At 35.2% G+C, this 20,732-nt stretch overlaps 1 protein-coding gene across 1 annotated transcript in view; it reads right to left on the bottom strand.

The window, feature by feature from the left end:
• Window positions 1–20,732, bottom strand: part of LOC150094275 (uncharacterized) — a 449,181-nt gene that overhangs the window by 276,246 nt on the left and 152,203 nt on the right. Inside the window, exon 3 of the mRNA XM_090412434.1 lies at window positions 20,355–20,570. Coding sequence (XP_090268560.1) covers window positions 20,355–20,570 — 216 coding nt within the window. The remainder of the gene's footprint in view (window positions 1–20,354; window positions 20,571–20,732) is intronic.

Below are 20,732 nucleotides of genomic sequence, written 5' to 3' on the forward strand. Positions count from 1 at the left end.
CCGTTAAAGGTCTCTTGAGAAATTCAACCTAAGCGAACTAAAATTAAGTATATGGGAGGAGGCAGAGGAGTTCCTTATTTCTCAGTGATCTTTATAGGACGCGTTGTTCAACCGTTTTCGACTAAATGCAGAATATAAGAGTAGTTATTTCAGGTAACCTGATAATTTGAACAAAACTGGACTAGAATGGAAAAGCTGGATGGTAAAGGAGCAGGGGAAAGTAAAATGTCCTAAGCACCATACACACTGTGCGATTGCTGTTCAACTGATTTCGACAATTTATTCCTCTACTGTTTTATCTACTTCATCTCAAAAAAAAATAAAATATCAAGGTATCTCATAAAAAAAACATAAGTAAAGAACAAGGCCAAGTGCTTGAGGAAACAGGAGATTGGTTGCAATTAAGAAGCGGCTTCTGGATTGACATTGTTTTAAATGCTGAGAAAGTAAAGTATCGTGATCTTCGCAGTACATTATAGTTTACTTTTAAAAATATATGTATGCTCGTATACGATTGAATTTTTCAAAGAATTGCATATTACAAGAAGCCCCTGCACCAGTGGCGACACGTCCATAAGGATTGCAGGGCTGCATTGAATGCATCTCCAGCGTTGAGTATACTAGCAAGTAGTACTGGCTAGTATCTTCTTCTTCTTCTTCATGTAGCTTCTTCAGTGAGAGGGTGCAGCACCATGTCCTTCCAGTTCTCTCTGTTGGTGGCTTTCCTTTTTGTTTCTGCATAGCCATATGATCCTGTCCATGATCTTATATCTTCAAGCCGTGTCCTTCGTTTTTTGCCTCTTGATCCTTTTCCCATAACTTTTCCTTCTAAAACTGTTAGTATCTTCTGTCCTGCTGAACCTCTCAGTACATGTCCTGCCAATCTCATCTTTCTCTGGATCATTTCCTCTAATAAAGATCTCTGTGTTCTCATTTTCTGTAGGACATCTGTATTTGTCACATGTTCTGTCCATGGGATTTTCAGAGCTCTCCTATAGCACCACATTTCAAAGGCCATTATCTGTTGCCTTACTCTCTTCTTTAATACCCAGGTCTCACTTCCATATATGAAAACTGGCCACATTAATGTTCTTATCATTCTTTTCTTTGTTTCGATACCCACAGAACTTCTGAGCAGATCGTTATTTTTCCAGAAGGCATCTTTAGCTATGGCTGTTCTTATTTTTATTTCTTTATCTTGCTTTCCATCTGCAGTAAAGTGCCTAAATATTTGTATTCTGTTGTATGTTCAATTTTCATATTGTTTATGAATATTTCTGGATCGGATCTGTTTTCTTTTGAGATTTTCATAAATTTGGTCGTTTTTGCATTTATATAATCCTTTATCTTCTTCAATTAGTAGCTGCAGTAATTTGATTAATTTGTTTCTGTTTTCTGCTATTAGAATGGTATCATCAGCATATCTAAGATTGTTGTATTTTATACCATTGATACTAATTCCTGTTTTTTGTATTTCAATCTTTTTCATCACTGTCTTACTATAGATATTAAATAGATTTGGTGAAAGGATACAACCTTGTTTAACTAATCTTTTTATTTTCACTTCAGAAGTCTCAGAGTTAAACAGCTGCATTTTCTGTTTGGTGTAAATCATTTTTATAATCTTAAGTACCCGATCTTCTATGTCTAATTTATCTAATATATTGAACATGTTATTATGTTTTACCCAGTCAAAAGGCTTCTGAAAGTCTATGAAGCATATGTAAATGTTCCTATTTCTTTCAAGTGATCTTTCTATTAGTATTTATAGTTCCAGGGTAGCATTAATGGTTCCCATTCCTCTTCTGAAGCCTTTCTGTTGTTCACACAATTCACCGCTTATGGCTCTTTCAATTTGTTTGTTAACAATGGTTAAAATAATTTTAGATGCATGGGATATAAGGCCCACAGTTCTGTAATCCTCACAATTTTGTGCATTATGTTTCTTTGGACCTGGTATACAGATAGATGTTGTAAAAACTTCAGGAAATTGTATTGTTTTATAGGATTGAATTGATTCCACTAAACAGTTGTTATTATTGCCAGTCAAAGCTTTCAGCAGCTCAGCCGGAATATTATCACACCCAGGGGATTTATTATTAGGAAGATTCTTAATTACATGTTCTACCTCCTTTCTTGTGGATAGAGTGGTATCTGTTGTTATGTTTAATTTAAGGTGTCGTGTATCATCTAATATGTTACCATTATCATCATCATCATAGAGATCTGATAAGTACTCCACCCATCTTCCATTCATTTATCTTTTCCTTATCAATAAGTATGTTTCCATATTTGTCCTTGATGTTATTAGACTGTGTGCGTTTTGTTTTTCCATTAAGTTCTTTCACTTTCAGGAATGCTTCTCTGGTTTTGTTCTTATTTTGTAATTCTTCTATCTCAGTACACTACCTATTTATCCAGTTTTCTTTCAATCTTTTACATAACTGTTTCATTCTTTTATCCAAAGTTTTACAGCTTAACCTTTCTTCTTCATTTGCTCCTCTTTTCCATGTTCTTCTTTCTTCAATAAGGTCGATTACCTCTTGAGTTATCCATGGGTTTTTCTTTCTTTCCTCTGGCTAGTATACTCAACGCTGGAGCTGTATTCAATGCAGCTCTGCAGCTCTTATGGACGAGCCGCCACTGCCCTGCACCCTTACTTAAATTTAAGTAAGGACTAAACTGGAGGGAGATCCATCTGCAAGCAGAAAAACCTGGACTGAAAATATGCTTTATAGTAGTGATTGTTCGGTTACGTCTTCGTTAAAACAAAACAACCAAGATGAAATCATAGGCAGCTGTTAACTCTGCTTGACTCCCATTTTATCAGATTCTCACAAGCTGCTTCACCATGATTCCTAGTAGCTTCTGGCTTCGTTAATATAGGATTATCATGTAATCCATAATGACGACTTTCAGAAAGTCATAAATAGTCGGTGCAGCAAATTCCGAAACTGTACATAACTATGACTACGCTAATACGCGTCAAGTTTTGAACTTTGTAAACAGCAGTTTAATGCCGCTAAATTCTAAATTCTACAGGTGTCCGAAAAAATATGTCAAATACTTTTTCGGACACCTTCTGTAGAATTTTTATTTTTAGACATAGGAAGAAAAATTAGGTCCACTTAGCTGAGTTTGATTCTTATATGAAAGAAGAGAAATTTTATTTTTCGTGGGCTATGTTAAAGGTAATACTTATCTGCTCATTAATATCTAGCAAGAGAGAAACAGCAAAAAACATTATGCGTAAAAAGTTTAAATACACAGACATGCAAATAAGCTAAAAGTGTGTTTAAGAAGAATGAAGATCGACATGGATATTTTGTCAAGCTGCTTTCAAAAGCACATTTAGAACCCACAAGTCGATAAAAACTGCAGACATCTGTAAGTAATTATGGCATTGATTTTCTTTCAGCTGTGTGTAGCAATCCTTTTACACTTGAAATTGGTTCTGTCATCTGCTTCAAAAGATACTCAAGAAAATAAAATATAACTACAAAAGGAACCAGTGGAACACTAAACTTTTGGCGTAAATTAGAATAATGTTTTAGAGCCACTAGAAGTATATCCTGAAGAGAGAGGGGGGGGGAGTACTCCACGCATTTCAACTAACGTTCGTTAGAGAAAGCCCAGAGACAGCTAACTTAGCGTGACGTTGATTTTTTAAAATTTATTTGCCTATGGCAAGAATGGAAGCTGAAAGTAATCACTTCAATTTACTCCGAACGGTACATCTTTTCTCTAAGCAAGTCGTCTTGCTACTTGATGTGCCAGCTACCATCTTACTAGTAACTATTTCTTGTAAGCATCTCCGCTTTTTCTAATGCTTCCTGGAATCGTTTACCTTTTATTTTTTATTTATTTCCCTTCTAACCAACCAGCACAGGCTTTCCTCTTTTAATATAACTAACTCTTATTTCAGTTAAGCGTTTACACATAAAATTACTATTTTATGTGTAAAAGAAGCAGTAGCTCATAGTTGAAGGAAACGTTTAGCTCGAGACACCCAATTTTTTAATCCATTTTATATGCGACCAATTCTTTTTTTTTATTATTTCGGATATTAAAGTCGAGAAAAAAGAATCACCAACATTCATAGATTAAATGAGATCCTCTGAACACGGTGAAGGAAAAATGGTACGTTTACATTATAACTATAAATTAATAGACATATAGACAAATGTGCGTTTAAATAACATATTTTATTGTTTAATACTCATGTATTTATAAAATAATTAATAAATCCTCTAACAGTTTTTTTTTCTCCCTTAAAAGGAGTAGATGGAGTTCTTTTAGCTCTTGCTAACTTCTGGAGGATCGGCGAGCAGCCAGTCTCCACCTTAGTAATCGCTGATACGTTGAGCCCAAGGTTAACTGTACTCTTTCCGCTGATGCCTTTGAAATTAATGATTTCCGAGGCATCAGGGAAGAGAGTACAACAGACCGCTAACATCTCGTGTTCCTAAACCTTAAAAGAAATAGTAGCAAAAGAGTGTTACTTTTACGGTCCATTTTCTTGAGTTGCGAGATTTTAACCTCGTAATTCAAGTTTTAAAGAAGAAAAAGTCTTACTTAGTCGTGCCAAAGATCGATTATCTCGGGAACTGGTTGTAAATAGGCTGTGAAAAATTTCAAACTTAAAAAAAAAAAAAAAAAAAAACCTTCTTCTAGAGGTCTGGGGTTATGGGAGAAACACCACTTCCACGGGACTTCTGGTCCTCTATAGCTGAATGCTTTTGTAAGGCATTCCCTAATGAGTTTACATTTATAAGCCTTTCAACCCATAGTTTGTACAACGCGCGCGCGCGCACATACACACAGGGAGAGAGAGAGAGAGAGAGAGAGAGAGATTGTATTTGAAAATTGATTTACTCAAGATTTAATCACCTTATTTATAACAGCGATCCGAAACCTAGAAAATCGTTTAATGAAAAAAATCTATTCGAAAATATTTAAACAAAGAAAACATATGACGCCTTACAAAAGATCGCACTGTGAAGCAATAATAGCTGATCTCATGTATTTATTACATTATCAGTAAAAGTTCGATTACGTCGTCGTTTACGAGTATAACGGCTACAGCTGCTAACTTTATCAAGAATGTATGACAGCTCTGTTGAAAACAGCGTTGCATTGCTTCGCGAGGGGTATTCAGCGAGATATCGGCAAAAAATTAGATTGCCATCATTTTTCAACAGTATCTTTTCCGGGAAAAAAAAAACAAAAAAAACTGGGTGATATGAGGACGAAACCTGTAAATGGATGAAAGGCTATCTATGATTTAAAAAGCAAGCCTTGATAGCTACTTCAAGTACTTGAAGTAGTTATCACTACAAATTTGTAAGTTTGCATAAACAAATAAGCCAAAAAAAAAAAAACGCAATCTTTCAGCGTTTTTATCTCAGAATAAAAAAAAAAGGTAAAAATATGAGAAAAAGTAAAACTAATTACTTTCCTTACGGTATGGGATTCCATTTCGAGTAAAGTTGTAGTTCGACAACATTTTCCGAGAACATTCAAAGATATGCGCTACTCTGACATTCTGTAAAGATGATAGGTTACTGCCATTTTTTAATCGAATATTTAAATGAATTCGATGAATTTGACGATTGTATTTCAAAACTACAAATTATTTTCGTATTTTATTCTCTCCTCCCTATCCCTTTCTAAATAAAATAATATCTGCAGGGACAAAATAAAACGCTACCATATCCATGGAGGAGCTCGCATCTTAATCCTATAGACGAAATGCTGATATCTAATGAGTAGTGCAATAAGCAAGGAAGCAACAAGAACGAGAAAAAAATGTCTGGAAACGAGTCTTGTAGCATTAACTTAATACGGACATCGTACGCAATCCGATTTCCAGTATGCATTGCAGTAATAAATGCGAAAGGTGATCCCAACGAAATAGATACAACAACAAACATCGATAGCACACTATTAATGTATGTAATGTTCATCACCGCTCACGTATTTTTGTAATTTCACTTGTAATGCTAGGTTTCAGTATTTATTTATTTATTTATTTGAATTTCGTGGGGTAGTTATATTCTCAAATAAAAACCACTTGCATTCATAACCTAGTATTTTGTATCCTATGCTGCCAAAGAGAGGTTATTTTTATTTTTTTTTTTTTTCACTACCGTTTACAAAGATTTTTTCTAGCTAAAACCATGAATGAAGCTTATACAATGTATATAAAACTATTAGGTATTTACAATATTTTTGCGCTATTTGGGGGGGAAAAAAAAATGTTGCAGCCATATCAACAGTGTAGTATTCCATTTTATGGCTTAATGGCCACCCGTTGGGTATTTATGTACAGGGTGTCCCAAAATTCACGCAAGAAGTAATTTTGATAGAAAACACAGGTTTTTAATTAAAAATTGTAATTTCTTATTGATTCATAAAGTATACAGTATAGGGTTATGCATGGAATAGCATATCGGGTAAATGGCCTCCACAGCTTTGCTGGCTCTTTTGTCGAAATTTTCCATGACCGTTTTGCATAAATGTGGCTGAATTTCGTTGATACAGTGCTCAATTTCCTCCTTCAAGGCGTGGGTGGTCGTGGGTTTGTTGGCATAAACCTTAGGCTTCAAAATACCCCAAAGAAAAAAGTCCAACGGCGTTAAGTCGCATGATCTGGGCGGCCAATTCTGATCACCAAAACGGGAAATTACACGACCAGGAAATGACTCATGCAGTAATTGAATTGTTTCTCGGGCTGTATGGCATGTAGCACCGTCTTGTTGAAACCACATGTCGTCCACATCCATATCTTGCAATTTAGACACAATAAACTGGATTATCATGTCGCGATAGCGAGCACCATTAACTGTTATTGCCTTACCAGCCGCATTTTCGAAGAAAAATGGACCGATGATGCCTCCAGCCCAAAATCCGCACCAAACGGTGACACGTTGTGGATTCATTTGTTTCTCAACAATCACTCGTGGATTTTCTGAACCCCAAATGCGAAAATTTTGTCGATTAACGAAGCCATCAAGATGAAAATGAGCCTCATCGCTGAAGATGATTTTGTTCGAAAAATAAGCATCCACTTGTTGTTGTTCCATAATCCATTCAACGAACTATCTTCGCTGTGTGTGGCCAGTAGGCTTCAGTTCTTGAGTCAATTGAACTTTGTAAGCATAAAGGTGCAAATCTTTCGTGAGAATACGCTGTAGAGAGCTTCTCAAAATGCCCAATTCAAGACCACGGTGCCGAATTGAAGTTCCTGGACTCTCAGCAACACTCTCACGGACTGCTTCGATGTTTCCTATTGAACGACTTGTTGAAGGACGGCCAGAGTGTATAAGATCACTAATTGATCCAGTTTCCTTGAATTTTTTAATTAATCTTTTCACAGTTGATGAAGTTAAATCACTATTTTGTACGATTGAGAACTGTAGCTGCCAAACCTTCATTATTTTTAAAATATTGCTCAACAATGAAAATGCGTTGTTCTTTCGTGTAGCGCTCCATTTTTAATAACCCTGAACTGTCAGCTGTCACGCTGTCTTTTTTTTCTCGTTGGTAACACTTTACCGCACAAATGGCGCTAAATTTAAATCTTGCGTGAATTTTGGGACACCCTTTACATTCGAATGTTTTTCCCCCTCCCCCATGTTTCTTGGGAGCAAATTACACAGGATATCTGGTATTTTTTATGCTTATGCCATAATCACATTTAACGGAATGCCTAAAAAACCCCGAATTGTCTAAGCATAAGAATTCCTTCTGTTACCTTACTTGTATTATAGGATTGTTGTATATAATAACACGGTATGATATAAATACAGTGTTAGTGTTTCGATCATATATATACACTATGTTATGTTGCGAAAGGTATTGGAACAGCCCAGTATGCGCAAATCATGTAAACAACAAACGGATTTAAGTTAAGCAAAAGATATAGATGGCGTTCGAGGAAGATACGTATGTAAAGGACGTCAGTAAGTATTCGGTTGGTATAAGTGAAATAGCAAGTAGAACAGAGGTTAATGACTTCGAACGTGATAACTTAAGTTCAGGTTTATGCTTAGATGTAGTGATGCTTAACCGCAAAAATTGGACTTCTGGAAATAGGTATTTCTACTTTGGAACGATGAATCTCTCTCTCTCGCTACACTCTGTTTTCCTTGTTTTTCATTTCCAAATGTAAAGTGTGATGGTGAGGCGGAGGTTCCCATCTACCTCTCCGTGATATAAAATTGCTCCGCTGTTTTTATCGATACAATACGAAAAGAGAAGTGAACTTACATTCTCTGTAAACTCTGTCCTTATGGAATTCTACAGTGAGGGAACATATGTTTCTACAAAAAAACAATGTGACTATGAAATGCGCTCTAACTTGGTTTGAGAATAATAACGTACCTCTAATGATACCGGCTCAGAACCTTTTGTGAGGTATCGTTCGTGAAGGACAATATCACTAGTAGTCGTATTCAAGAGAGTCACATAAAGAAGAATGGAAGTTAACTTCTTATGAGATTTGATGGAAGGACGTAAAATTTACCACTTACAGACAAAATGCCTTCATGCAGGCCCAAAGTTGGGCGCACAATTTATTAAGAGTTGCACATTAAGAGCGCGTATGTAGCACAGTGTAAGTGGCATGTACCATTCATGGTGCTAGACCTCCCGAAGAAAGAGCATCGTAAGTTCTATTCTAGTCACCAATTACAGGAATTTTTACGTAGCCTTTTTTTCAAACGGTTACCGAGTTAGTCGATCTCTGGCACAGGCAAGGGGACGTTTCCTTCCGGAAATCGGGCTTTTTGTCTCGTAAACTCAAGAAAATCGCCCTCAGAACCCACGCTATTTGCAGACATTAAAAACGTAGTGTCATGATTAGGGAAATGAGATGGCGCCACTTCTCAGTCGCCTCTCTTCACCGGAGGACATGTATAATTAGTGATACTCTTGGGGTTAGCTATCATTAGTTAGCTACCGGTGGAGACTGAACTTTCCCCTCAGTCTACAAAAGTCAGATAGGGCTAAAACGGTCTCGTCGCCTATTCCATAATAAAGGAATAAAAGGCGTTAGCTGACAACTGAGTTAGATTTAACTATTTATTTTATAATGAATATTCTGCTTTGTAAGCCATTTCGAAACTAATCATGGCATTTACCTTCGTTCCAAATTTATATAGCTTTTCAAGCAGCATTTCATGGTCTACACCAGGGGTGTGCAACAAGTCGATCGCGGAGCGATTTTTGGTCGATCTCTTGTGTATTCCTCCTTACTTACAAATTTAATTAAAACTGAAAACATAATATTTTTTTATCATATTATGTTGTATTATTTTTAATTCGCTTTAAGTGTATTGCTATTGTTTATTTATTTTTCGTTAAAATTGTCAAATCAGTAATTTTCTTATAAGTCCGGGTAAATGAATTAATTTGGATCAGTGGAAGTCCAACAGCGAGCTGAGTGAATACGATTATAAGCAAAGTGTAAAAACTCGATTGTAGCTTAAATATTCCAAAGCACATTACATCGATTTTTTTACTTAGGTTAAGTCCCATGTGAATATTGTAAAAAAATAAACTTTGTTTGTCTCGGTATAGTTTGTATTAGATGTTTTTGTAAATAACTCTTTTGAAGCTAACTGTATATAGGTGGCTTTAATAAGAATTTGTTAGAGTGTTAAAAACAAAGGAATGTTTTTGTCGCCGAAGCTGTACATGGCGGCATTAGAAAGGATTGAAACTTGCATGTATGAGAAAGGCTTGCAGGCTCGTGCAGGCTCCGAAGTCAGTCAGAAAGAGTTCAAACAACTTTCTGATGGCCGGCAACTTACAATCAAAAGAAAGCAGAGGAGAACAACAGGCGTGCCGAACTTGAAACTTAAGATGAAAGACTCATACCGATTCTTTGGGGTTGCCAAACTTCATGCGAGGTCTCAGAGGAGGCCTAATAAAAAGGGACTGAAGCAAGCAGAAGGGGTCCCGGTTCCAGAATTGCTGTCAGAGAGGAGGCTGCCCGGTCCAGAGTCGCCCTCAGAGAGACTGCATGGATCCACGTTGCTTGAGACAGGAGTTTCCCGCTTCCAGAAAGGAGCTTCTCGGTTCGAGATGTCGCTAGAGAGAGAGACTACTTCTAGGCTGCAGACAAGGTTTCAAATTGCCAAAAGGAAGAGTTCCAACTGCCGAAGAAAAATTTCCAGGCCAGGTTAATGTCAGACATTCACCAGTGTGTTGCGTTTTCATTACAATTTGATGAATCAAACGACTTCACCGATATTGCTCAGTTAATGGTATTTCAAGATTATTCAAGTAACTAAGAACTTTTGAAAATTATACCATTATTGAGAAGGACTAAGGGAGAAGACATTTTTTCGGCATTTGATGAATTTGTGAAACAACACAAACCTCAGCTTTTTAAACTTGTGTCTATTACTACTGATGGTGCGCCTGCAATGATAGGTAATAAATCAGGCTTCATTTCATTATGTAAAAACGATGACAAATATCCATATTTTTTAACGTATCACTGTATTATTCATCAACAAGTACTGTGTAGTAAAAGATTAAATACAAAAGATGTTTTGGATATTGCATTTAAAATTGTAAATTCTGTTCCAGAAAAAGCCCTGCAACGGCGGTTATTTAAATTACAGGCAGATGAAGATAGGGAACTTCTGTTGTACAATAATGTTCGCTGGCTCAGCAGAAGTCAATTTTTAGAAAGATTTCTTGTATTAATTAACGATATAAAATTTTTTCTTGATTAAAAAGGAGATATTTATCCACAATTGAGTGATAAAAGATGGTTGTTACACTTATCATTTTTAGTAGATTTCTGTACGAAATTAAGCAATTTAAATTTAGAGTTACAAGGTAGAGATAAAAATTTAATTGACATGTTAAGTTCAATAAAAACTTTCCAACAATACTTACTTTTATTAAAGAAAAATATAAATGACCGTGAATTTAGACATCGCCCATACTTATTACAATTTTTTGAACAAAATCAAGAAATGCTTCGCTATGATTTAAAAGAATTTATTCGTCAAATAGAATTAGTTGAGGAAAAAATAAATTCAAGATTTAAAGATTTCAATCAAACTGAAATGATTGTATCTTTAATCAATAATCCATTTCAAGAAAACTTGGACATCACAGAAATTTCAAATAAAAGTAGTGGGCTGTTTGATATAAACCAGGCTGAAGTAGAACTTGAGATAATAAACATTCAGAATAGTTTACATTTAAAATCAACAAACAATGAAGTCATCTGGAAGTATGCACATGAAAAATTCCCAATATTAACTGATATTGCGCGAAAAATTCTGTGTGTTTCAGATCGACATACTTGTCAGAATCCGCTTTTTCAAATATGACCGTCATAAAAAATCAATTAAGAAACCAAATTACAAATGATCATTTGGATGATTATCTGCGATTGGCCACTTCTTCATATCAACTTGACTATGAAAATATTGCGGTCTAAATAATGCCAAATTTCACATTAAGTTTTTTTTTTTTTAATCAACCAGCATTTCCTGTAACTTGTGAGCTTGTAATCAATCTATTGTTTTTTCTAACTTTGGTTTTCCAAAATAGAGAAATAAATATTTTATTCCAATATATTTTTTTTGTTGTATTAAAATAATTAAAAGTGATAAATAAATAAATTTTTAATACACAAATAAAGTTTTTAGTTGTGTATTTATTTTTAGTTGTTTATTTGTGCATAATCAGATATCAGGTTGGGGGAACGTGATCTATATAAGAAAGTAGATCGTCGAATAACTTATATAGAGAGTAGATCGCCGAATAACTTTTTATAGAAAAGTAGCTCGCATAGTGAAAAAAGGTTGAACACCACTGGCCTACACTACGAAAAGCTTTAAGTCTACGAATATTCGTTAATATTTGTGGCCATTACTAAGTGTCTTGCTTTCCTTTGGGTGAAAGCATATGCCTTCTTGCAACTACTGTATATTGATGACTGGTTACCATGGGGATTTTTTCCAAGTTGTTTATGTGTTCAACTTTTTTTTTTTGCTGTATTTTTTAAGGTACTGAGTTGGCGATATTGTAATTTTAATCCACTTCACCAAATTGGAACGACGTATCACTGTTTTATTGACTTGGCAGCAAATGTATCTATGCTTAAGACCTTTCTAATCATACTGCATTTGTGTTTTCCTTTTTATATCATCGTTTTAATACTATCAGATGTTCTGCCTTTAGTTTATCAGTTACTGTAAGAATAGACTGTGTGTGTGTGTGTGTGTCTGTGCGTGCGTACGCAGTGGCGCACCTTTTTCTTTTGAGGTACGCACGCAGTGGCGCACCCCAAAAGAAAAAGGAAAAAACACTAGAAAATTTTCCAAAAATCTTTTCCTAATTAAAATTCATTTTTTAATTTATGTTGTGTCGTGTCTTCTATTTCTATACTACTTATGAATTAGCGGTCGCATAAGGTGGGAGTACCCTATAGCTCTCCGGAATCAGAGCCGCTGTGAACGCAAGGCGAGCGAAGTAAAGCTCGGGCGGACCGAGCCTACTTCGTTTGCCCGAACAGAGTCAGAGGAGATCACGGGTATCGTGCATTGGCGATCACTGCAGATGCTCAGTCATAGGTCGTATGCAATGCGTAGTGTGTGTTCTCAAATCGTCTACTTAACTCGATCCCCCAATCCCCAAGATTAAATCTTGAGTGCCCCCCCCCCACTCAAGATTAAATCCTGAGTGCGCCATTTGTGTGTACTGTGTACCGGAAAGAGCAAATTACTGCATTTGCTCTTGCCAGTTGAGCTGTTGCGCATGCGAATTTGTAAAATATTACAATGATTGATGTTTATTTTAATTTTTTTTCTAACTTCTCTCGGTATACAGTTGGATACCAAGAGAAGGAAAGGTCACCAAAGAACAAGATGGAGGGATGATCTACAAAGGTTTGATATGAGATGGTGGACATTGGGTAAAGACAGACAGAACTGGAAAGTTAAGGGGGGGGGGGTATATCCAGTAGTGGATGGAAAGAGGCTAAAGAAGAAGAATACAATACTGGAATGTACTCTCGTTATTTTTTTACTATTTTTATAGTTGTCTTTCTAGCATTTTTTTCTTTCCAAAATCTTGCAATATAGGTATTTCATTAAAATGCATCATTCTTATTTATATAAACGTATTTCAAAAAAACGTAGACCGCTGCAAGAATTCCTATATTTGTGAAGGAGACAGCACCTTAATTCACTGACCTTAAAATCGCGTTTTTAAAAATCGTTTAAAATTTTATTATGAAATGAACACATATCTGAAATTAAACTAAATGAACACATACTGGCTAAAGGAATTGTAACACATTTCCATGTTAGAAACAAAACTTTCTAAAGGAGAAAATTATGGTAATGACAAGGAGCTTAGTCCTCCACTGCTACCTCCCCTAGTACAGTATTCCATCTTCCTTTAGAGATCAGCAAATATTAGCTTATTACAATAAAAGTTAATTTTACTAATAAAAAAAAAAAACGGTTAAAATCTCTAGTTAGCTATGTTCATCAATTCGTGGATTCTCTGATTTTTTTTCCCCGTTGCTCCCACCCATGAACGTTTATTTGCAAACCAATAATACATTTCATACGGTGGATAGGCTAAAGATTTTTTTTCTATTTTTATCAATTGTCTGTATTTTTTTTTAATTTTTAATTAATTTTTACGCAGTCTGGAAACCCCGCTCTAGAGACCGTCATGGACCATTTTTCAAGCCTCCAAAAAGCGGGATGGTGATCTCACACCGTGCGATGTAATTCATCTCCTACCTAGCCCATGGAGAGTTCGAACACGCAGCCTGCTGGTTAGAGAGAGCAGGTATAGTAATAACTCGGCCAACAAGGCCGACAGTTTGTCTTGCTATGAAAAGAAGGGCATTCTATCACCTCAGTATGAGATCGGCTTAATTCATCTGCTGCTGAAAAATCCTTACAAATTCCAGCATTTGTCCGGAATGCAACTCAATTTTTTTAAATATATTTTTCTAGCAAAATAGATAAAAGCATGTGGTTCTTCGGAATGCTTAACGGAGTTTTTCCAGGAAAGCTATCAAAGTATTTCAGCATCAGTATTAAAACTGGCTCTGAAACATAAATGTACCTAATAAAAATCTGCATATATTTCAACGCCTAGTTGCATTTAAAATTTCAAAAAAAAAAAAAATGTAAAAAATTCTCCAATGCTCTTTTGTTATTCCCAAAGACAGTAGATGAACTCCTTTAGCTGCTGTACCATTCTAAAAACAAGTGAGCAGCCAGTCACTTAACTCAAGCTATCAAAGGTTCTAGGGAAGAGATTTCGGCAGACAAGTGCTGCCTCTCGTGGTCTTGAATCCTAAAAGGAATATTATGTACGAAATATATATTATGTATTAAGTCGGGGAAAAATAGTTTCCGGAAGGAAACAGTTTTTTAGTCTGTTTCAAAGATCAACTTGGAAAGAAGAAAGGTCTAGAAAGAGTTCCTCTAGTCAGCGATTAGAATGGAACCTATAACGGTCTTTCTTCAAAGGGTCTAGCGTTATGAAAGCAATTTTCACAGTCAATGGCTGCACAACCATTTTCAAAAGTTAAACGAATGGAGGTAAAATAAATATACTTATTAAAATCTTTTTATTTATCCATTACACCGGATAAGGAAGTAGTTTTCAATCTGAGGAGATTATCTCCCCATCTCTGACTGTACAAGCATTAAGGCTTTTTTCAGGAATGTCTAGATTAGCTCTTACAGACGACAATCTCTCTCTCTTCTCGGCAATTCGGGTTTTTTTTTCTATGGCGAAATAAACAATCCATTCTGTGCACAAAAGCATTTCAGGCACAAGCTGATGAGATATTAAGTTGACCACCTTAGACTGAAATCAGGTTAACTATGGTCATTTCAGCGTTACTGATTATAATATGGCATTCAATATTCCTTTATTTAATAAAGGAATATTTGGTGTTGGAATCCTGACAAATTTATCAGACCATTTACAATAACATAAAGGTGAAAAACTTGTCGAAACTATACTGTAATAAGTTCGCTCTAGCTAGATGGAATTTTTTGTGTGTATGCTAAATTTTCAGATTTGGCATACACACAATATGATGTCTGTGATTCAATTTTAGTTTCGATAGGTGTAATTTCTGAGTATTAATGATCTTGATTATAATTTAACTAATTGTTTCAATTTTGATTTCAATCTAATCATATAAAAAAAAATAAATTCTAACATCTTTTCTTTTCTTTTGGAAATCGGCGAGCAGTTAATGTCTCCACTCACGGATGTCACTGATTGCTGAGCCCATGCTACTGCTGATTTTGAAAGCAATGTGCAAAAGTGCAGGTAACTGACCCCGTTTTGTGATCCTAAATCAGTGTTTCTCAACGTTTTTTGGATCATGTCCCACCTCAACGTCTCAAAGATTTTGATGCTCCCCCCCTCTAGCATAATAGTCAGCCAAGTTCTGAAAAAGTATAATATAAATATGTACATGTACATTTTCTAATTGCCCCCCAAAATATTCAAATTGCCCCACATTGAGAAACACTGTCCTAAACCCTGAGTTGCAGAAACGGAACAATCGATTGTTCCAAGTTGCTGGGTAAGAAGCCGAGTTTCAGGAACCCTACTGCCTTCACTAAAGATTCATCAAGATGGAAATTGGCTGAGATTTAGAAAACGTTTTTCCTGTAGTCGGCCATTAAAATAGAACCTAGAATGGGCTTTCTTCTGGCAGAAAAGAGAACAACTGAAATTGGCTACGTAGCCACAGTTTATTTAGAACATCACACTTGACATTTTCCCCTGGTTGCAACAGATTAACTTCGGGCAATACGGAATGTTATTTTACACACAAAGTAGTAGTATTCCGCATTACCCGAAGTTTCTCTACATCACAGCATTCCTTCAAACAGTACAGTCGAAGACGGTAGATCATTGTCCCATAATTAATACTTAACATATCCAAATTCAAAGGGAAACGCTATAAATAATTATTACACTTAAGGATCTTTTACTCGAGTGAAGTGTGACACAGCATAGGGCATTCTACAACTGAATATAAGTATATATCTACAACTATAGTATTTATAATCTCCACGGGTATTCTTCGAACGTCACTCTGCCATTTGTTTTGATACGTGTATATAATATATAAACAATAACATAAAATTTTATAACAAGAATTGGAGCATCCCAATAAAGCATTATCTGGAATATTTAGTTTACTTTTTTAAAAAGTAAACTAAATATTCCAGATAATGCTTTACGTACCAATAACATTAAGTTGTATGCCTAAAATATTACAGTCATTTAAAGTAGCCGACTGCGCAGCATGAAAAGTGCGTTGCGTCGAAGAATATTTCCATACACAGCGAACTCATTAATATAGTTTCCGTTTTAATTTCCGAGTTGCTTCCTAACGTGCATTTAAATATCACTATTTACATTTTGATCACCGAAAACGGAAAAGAAAATTTCAAAAAGTTAAACACTGTGACAACGGAGTTTATTAGTACTGAATAATCACATCCATACGTGCATCGTTTAAGATATGATTAGATGCATGAAAAGCACTTAAAATAACGATATACATCTTGTGTGCTATGGAATCCATATAAAATACAGTACACTACGCAAAGTCAAAAAATAAAAATAAATAAATAAAATAAAATCCTGTTTTAACCACAACCAAAAGGCTTCGTGCTTTTAGGTTCTTTTCTAGAAGTTTTTTCCCCAAAAAAACCATCCAGATAAAGATAACAGTAACATAACTGATATCAATATTACAGAAAGTTCCGATTTTTTGAATGAATAATGGGAATTGCATTTAGACCTTTACTACCACTTGATGAATATTAATTATGTTCAATAGTTCCATCAGCAGCTAGTATCATTTTCAGATATTAAGTCTCCATTATTTTCTTGCAGGGTGGACAATGGGAGCGTTCGAAAACTTCAAAACTTCAAATAAGATGTCTAACTGATGAAAAAAGTGGTAAAAAAAATTCATAAAAAAAAAAACACTTTGTAATGATCAAACCGGACATTTTGTCCAGTTCTCATTTGATTTAATTCAAGCAATATCTATACTTAGTATATACAATATCTATACAAGCAATATTTATACATATGCGTACAGACAGACGGAATATGATGCTCCTTCTCCTCTGCTCTCATCCCAAATACTGACATCGGCCCTCAGTTGTTCTGGATATAGTATGAAGATGCTACATTTTCTCCTTTTAAGTTAAATTTCACTTGGCAATTCTTAAGACTATTTCAAATACTCAAAACAACTTTAGTTTGTTTCAGATGGCTGCAATGAAAGCACTTTGTTCTTGTCTGGAATTACGACCGAAGAACATAAGGCTATGCGGTATTATGTTTAAATATTGCGTGTGTTCTTTTGGCCGGTTTGTCAGTTTTTCCAGGTGAAAAAAAACCGGATTCCTCCGTATGATACTCGCCTTCAGACGAACAAATACTTATAAAAGGCTCTTCCCGTCCTAAACAGGATTTCAAATGCATAGTCTTTTCAACGAAAGTGCATTTTCGAGCAAATGGGGCAATCCTCTCCTTTCCTACAATAGTAACGCATGGCAGGGTTTGCCGGACTCGTCGGTTTGGATTAAATATTAATTCGTTTTTATGAGAATTAAATTAAGCTTAATGTCATGAAGCGGAAATTATGTGATGCTATCAAGATTACATTTCTTAAATTAGTTTAAGATGGACGACAACGTGATGCAATGCTTTTTACCACACGTCGACTAAAATTCTCCTTAAAGAGCTCCTCTGCGACGAGAAGAATTTAAGGTAATTTTCAAGCAAGGGTCTACGAATATGCTTATAAACATACATACATACATACTGTTTATAAACATACATGAAAGTGTCAGCAATAGCCATATAAATGATTAAACCGCTAGGAGAAGACCATTCGTGTACGCGTGCTAACTCGACAGTTAAAATATGGATAGTGAGACTGATAATGAACGAAATGAATTTAAGTTGTTTTGGTCTTTAGAGTTCGTGATGAATTCACTCCGGTCCCAGATGTAATCAATTTTATAAACGCTATCTCTTACGCAAGGAACAATAAATAACCTTAAGCACAAATAATTTTGGTAATCCATAACACGATTGTGCTTTTATTTTCTTTTAATATACATTAAAAGGAAACTTTTATTTTTTCAGTAAAGAAATAAATATATAAGCAAATGCGCAAATGATCCGAGGGAATCATAAAGGCTAAAATCAGAATAGTAACTTATTATTGTCATAGCAGGAATAATAGTAATCAGAACAGTAGCAGTCCGATTTTTTTTAACGTAAAAAGTCTCTGAAAACATTATAAAATAAAGCAATCAAATGGAAGTTATATGAATTTTCGTCTAGACAAGACTAGATCACGTAAAGTGTTCTATACAACCCGCATCAAAACATTTTCGCTTCCACTGATGTTTAAACTTGTCTCACCATTGGCCAATGTGGTGTAAAATTAACAAATAAAATATACTGCATGTTGAAATAGGCACTTCACACGTGAAATTGCATATAATACTTTAATAACTTAGTAATCCCTACTGTTTTCGACAATATCCTATTGACTGTCATTATCAGGAGACTACAAAACACAAACTACAAGCTTGATGTGGCACATACGTTCAAATAAGATTAAGGTTTCAACTGGCTGGCTACTGTTGAGTACTGGCGTGTATTGCGTGTTGTGTTGCTGGCACTTGATGCGCTTTATTCTAGCCATGTATTAGTGGGTGAAACCATATTTTTCATAAAGGCCTAAGGTGGAACGACTAGAATGAGCTTAAACGTAAGTCCATCACTGCAGTAAAACAATAATACCTTAAATGATTTTGAATAATGTTCTCCTGCTATGACAAGCAGGAGAACATGTATTGCCGAAAGTGTAAGGCTTACTGTAGTATTAAAGTATTAAAGGAATGAAGAAAGCACTTCGAATGAATTAAAGGTTTAACGACTCCAATATCTCGACTTAGTCACCGAGACATCTTCAAGGATGGAATATGAGAAATGTAAATTCGTTTTAATTCATGTTTAATTTATTCCAATTGTCCAGGTATACCTTCAAATTTATAATAATAAACAAAACTTAATTAAATCTCCACTGAATTAATAGGATATAATAAATAAAATGATTGATGTATTTAAAATACAACAGTACCACTAAGTATTATTACATTCCCAAGTATAACAGTATAATAATACGATTCAGTTTCTTCACTCAAAAATACAAGTGGTGTAAGACACAGAACTGAATGAAGAAATGTATTCAATAATTTTTCTATGAAGATAAAAAAACATGGTTCGATTTAACACAAAATTGAGAGACGGTGCAATAAATTTTGACAAACATTCCAAATTTCAGTTTCCCTAAAATTTGGTTCGGCCAGAGCGGTGTTGTTATCGGAACAGACGAAAGGAAGAACGTGACATAATAGTCGACAAAAATATGCATATCTACAAAACTGATAAAAGAAATAAAAATAAAAAAATAAATACATAACTAGTATATAAAAGAATAAATACATAACTAGTATACAGGAAATGAATGAAAGTAGCCTAAGATCAGAAATCGAAACGTTGTATACAAAATTAGCGCCTGACTCCACTGGGAACAAGCTACCTGTGGAGTCAGGTGTTAATGCTGTACATGATTTAAAAAAAAAAAAAAGAAAGAAAAAGAAAGAAAGAAAAACATGACATCAATACACAAAATTGAACTATCTTATTTCGAATCGTACTCGTATGATAAACACTCCATGCAAAGTATACCTCTGACCATTAGAATCTAAATCAACTTCTGTTCCGGCTGGCAAATCAATCGCTCGAGAACTCCTGCTTCGTTCTGTGCTTTCCTAAACAAATCACACAAGCTATCACATTTATTTAAACACCACAAGTGGAAACGCTTATTGATCATCTGTTGCTGCTACTTTATCAACTACGTAAAACTAGGCACAATAAAATGTCATAGGTACGCCCCATAGTTGGCAGATTGGAACACAACATTATACGCCAAGTTGCCACCGACCAAGCAAACGACAGAATCGATAGTTGTGTAGGGTAGCCCGATGCGTGGACTTACCTGGCGCTATCCATTCAAATGCATTAAATGACAACACACAATCGTACTAGTTTCGTCTACCTGTTATGCTGAAAAACTTCATATCAAAATGAAAACGTTCATTCTTTTTTCTTTTCCTAATAGATAAGATGGACGTCATATTTTTTAACTTTTAATTGAAATAATGCACAACATATCAGGTATAAAACAGAGAAGGAGAAAAAGCCTATCTAGTTGTACTTACATCTGTTTGTGGCAGACGATACATATCCACTGCTTCCCATCGTCGCCATACTGTCGGCAGGACTTGCACACCTTCTTGCGGCATACAGTGCATAGAGCGCCACGGTTAATAATGCGGCCCAACTCGCTCATACAACGCGCACACGAACGGGAAGGATCTAATCCTTGGCGCAAAGCACCCTTTTTTCTCAGGCGCTGGAGTTCAAGTTTCAGTTGGCTGGAATAAAGAAGTACTACGTAAATAGACTAAAAAAAACCTTTCCAACATTTCTTTCATTTTACAATGAACATACTGAAATTAGAATGTAAATATACAAACACATGAGTTCTATTTACATATGAAAAGACTAATTACCGTTAAAAATCTACATCCACAAAA

This window comes from Typopeltis vanoorti, chromosome 22 (assembly GCF_054136105.1).
Source record: "Typopeltis vanoorti isolate ZY-2024b chromosome 22, IOZ_Tvanoo_1.0, whole genome shotgun sequence".
Classification (NCBI taxonomy): domain Eukaryota; kingdom Metazoa; phylum Arthropoda; class Arachnida; order Uropygi; family Thelyphonidae; genus Typopeltis; species Typopeltis vanoorti.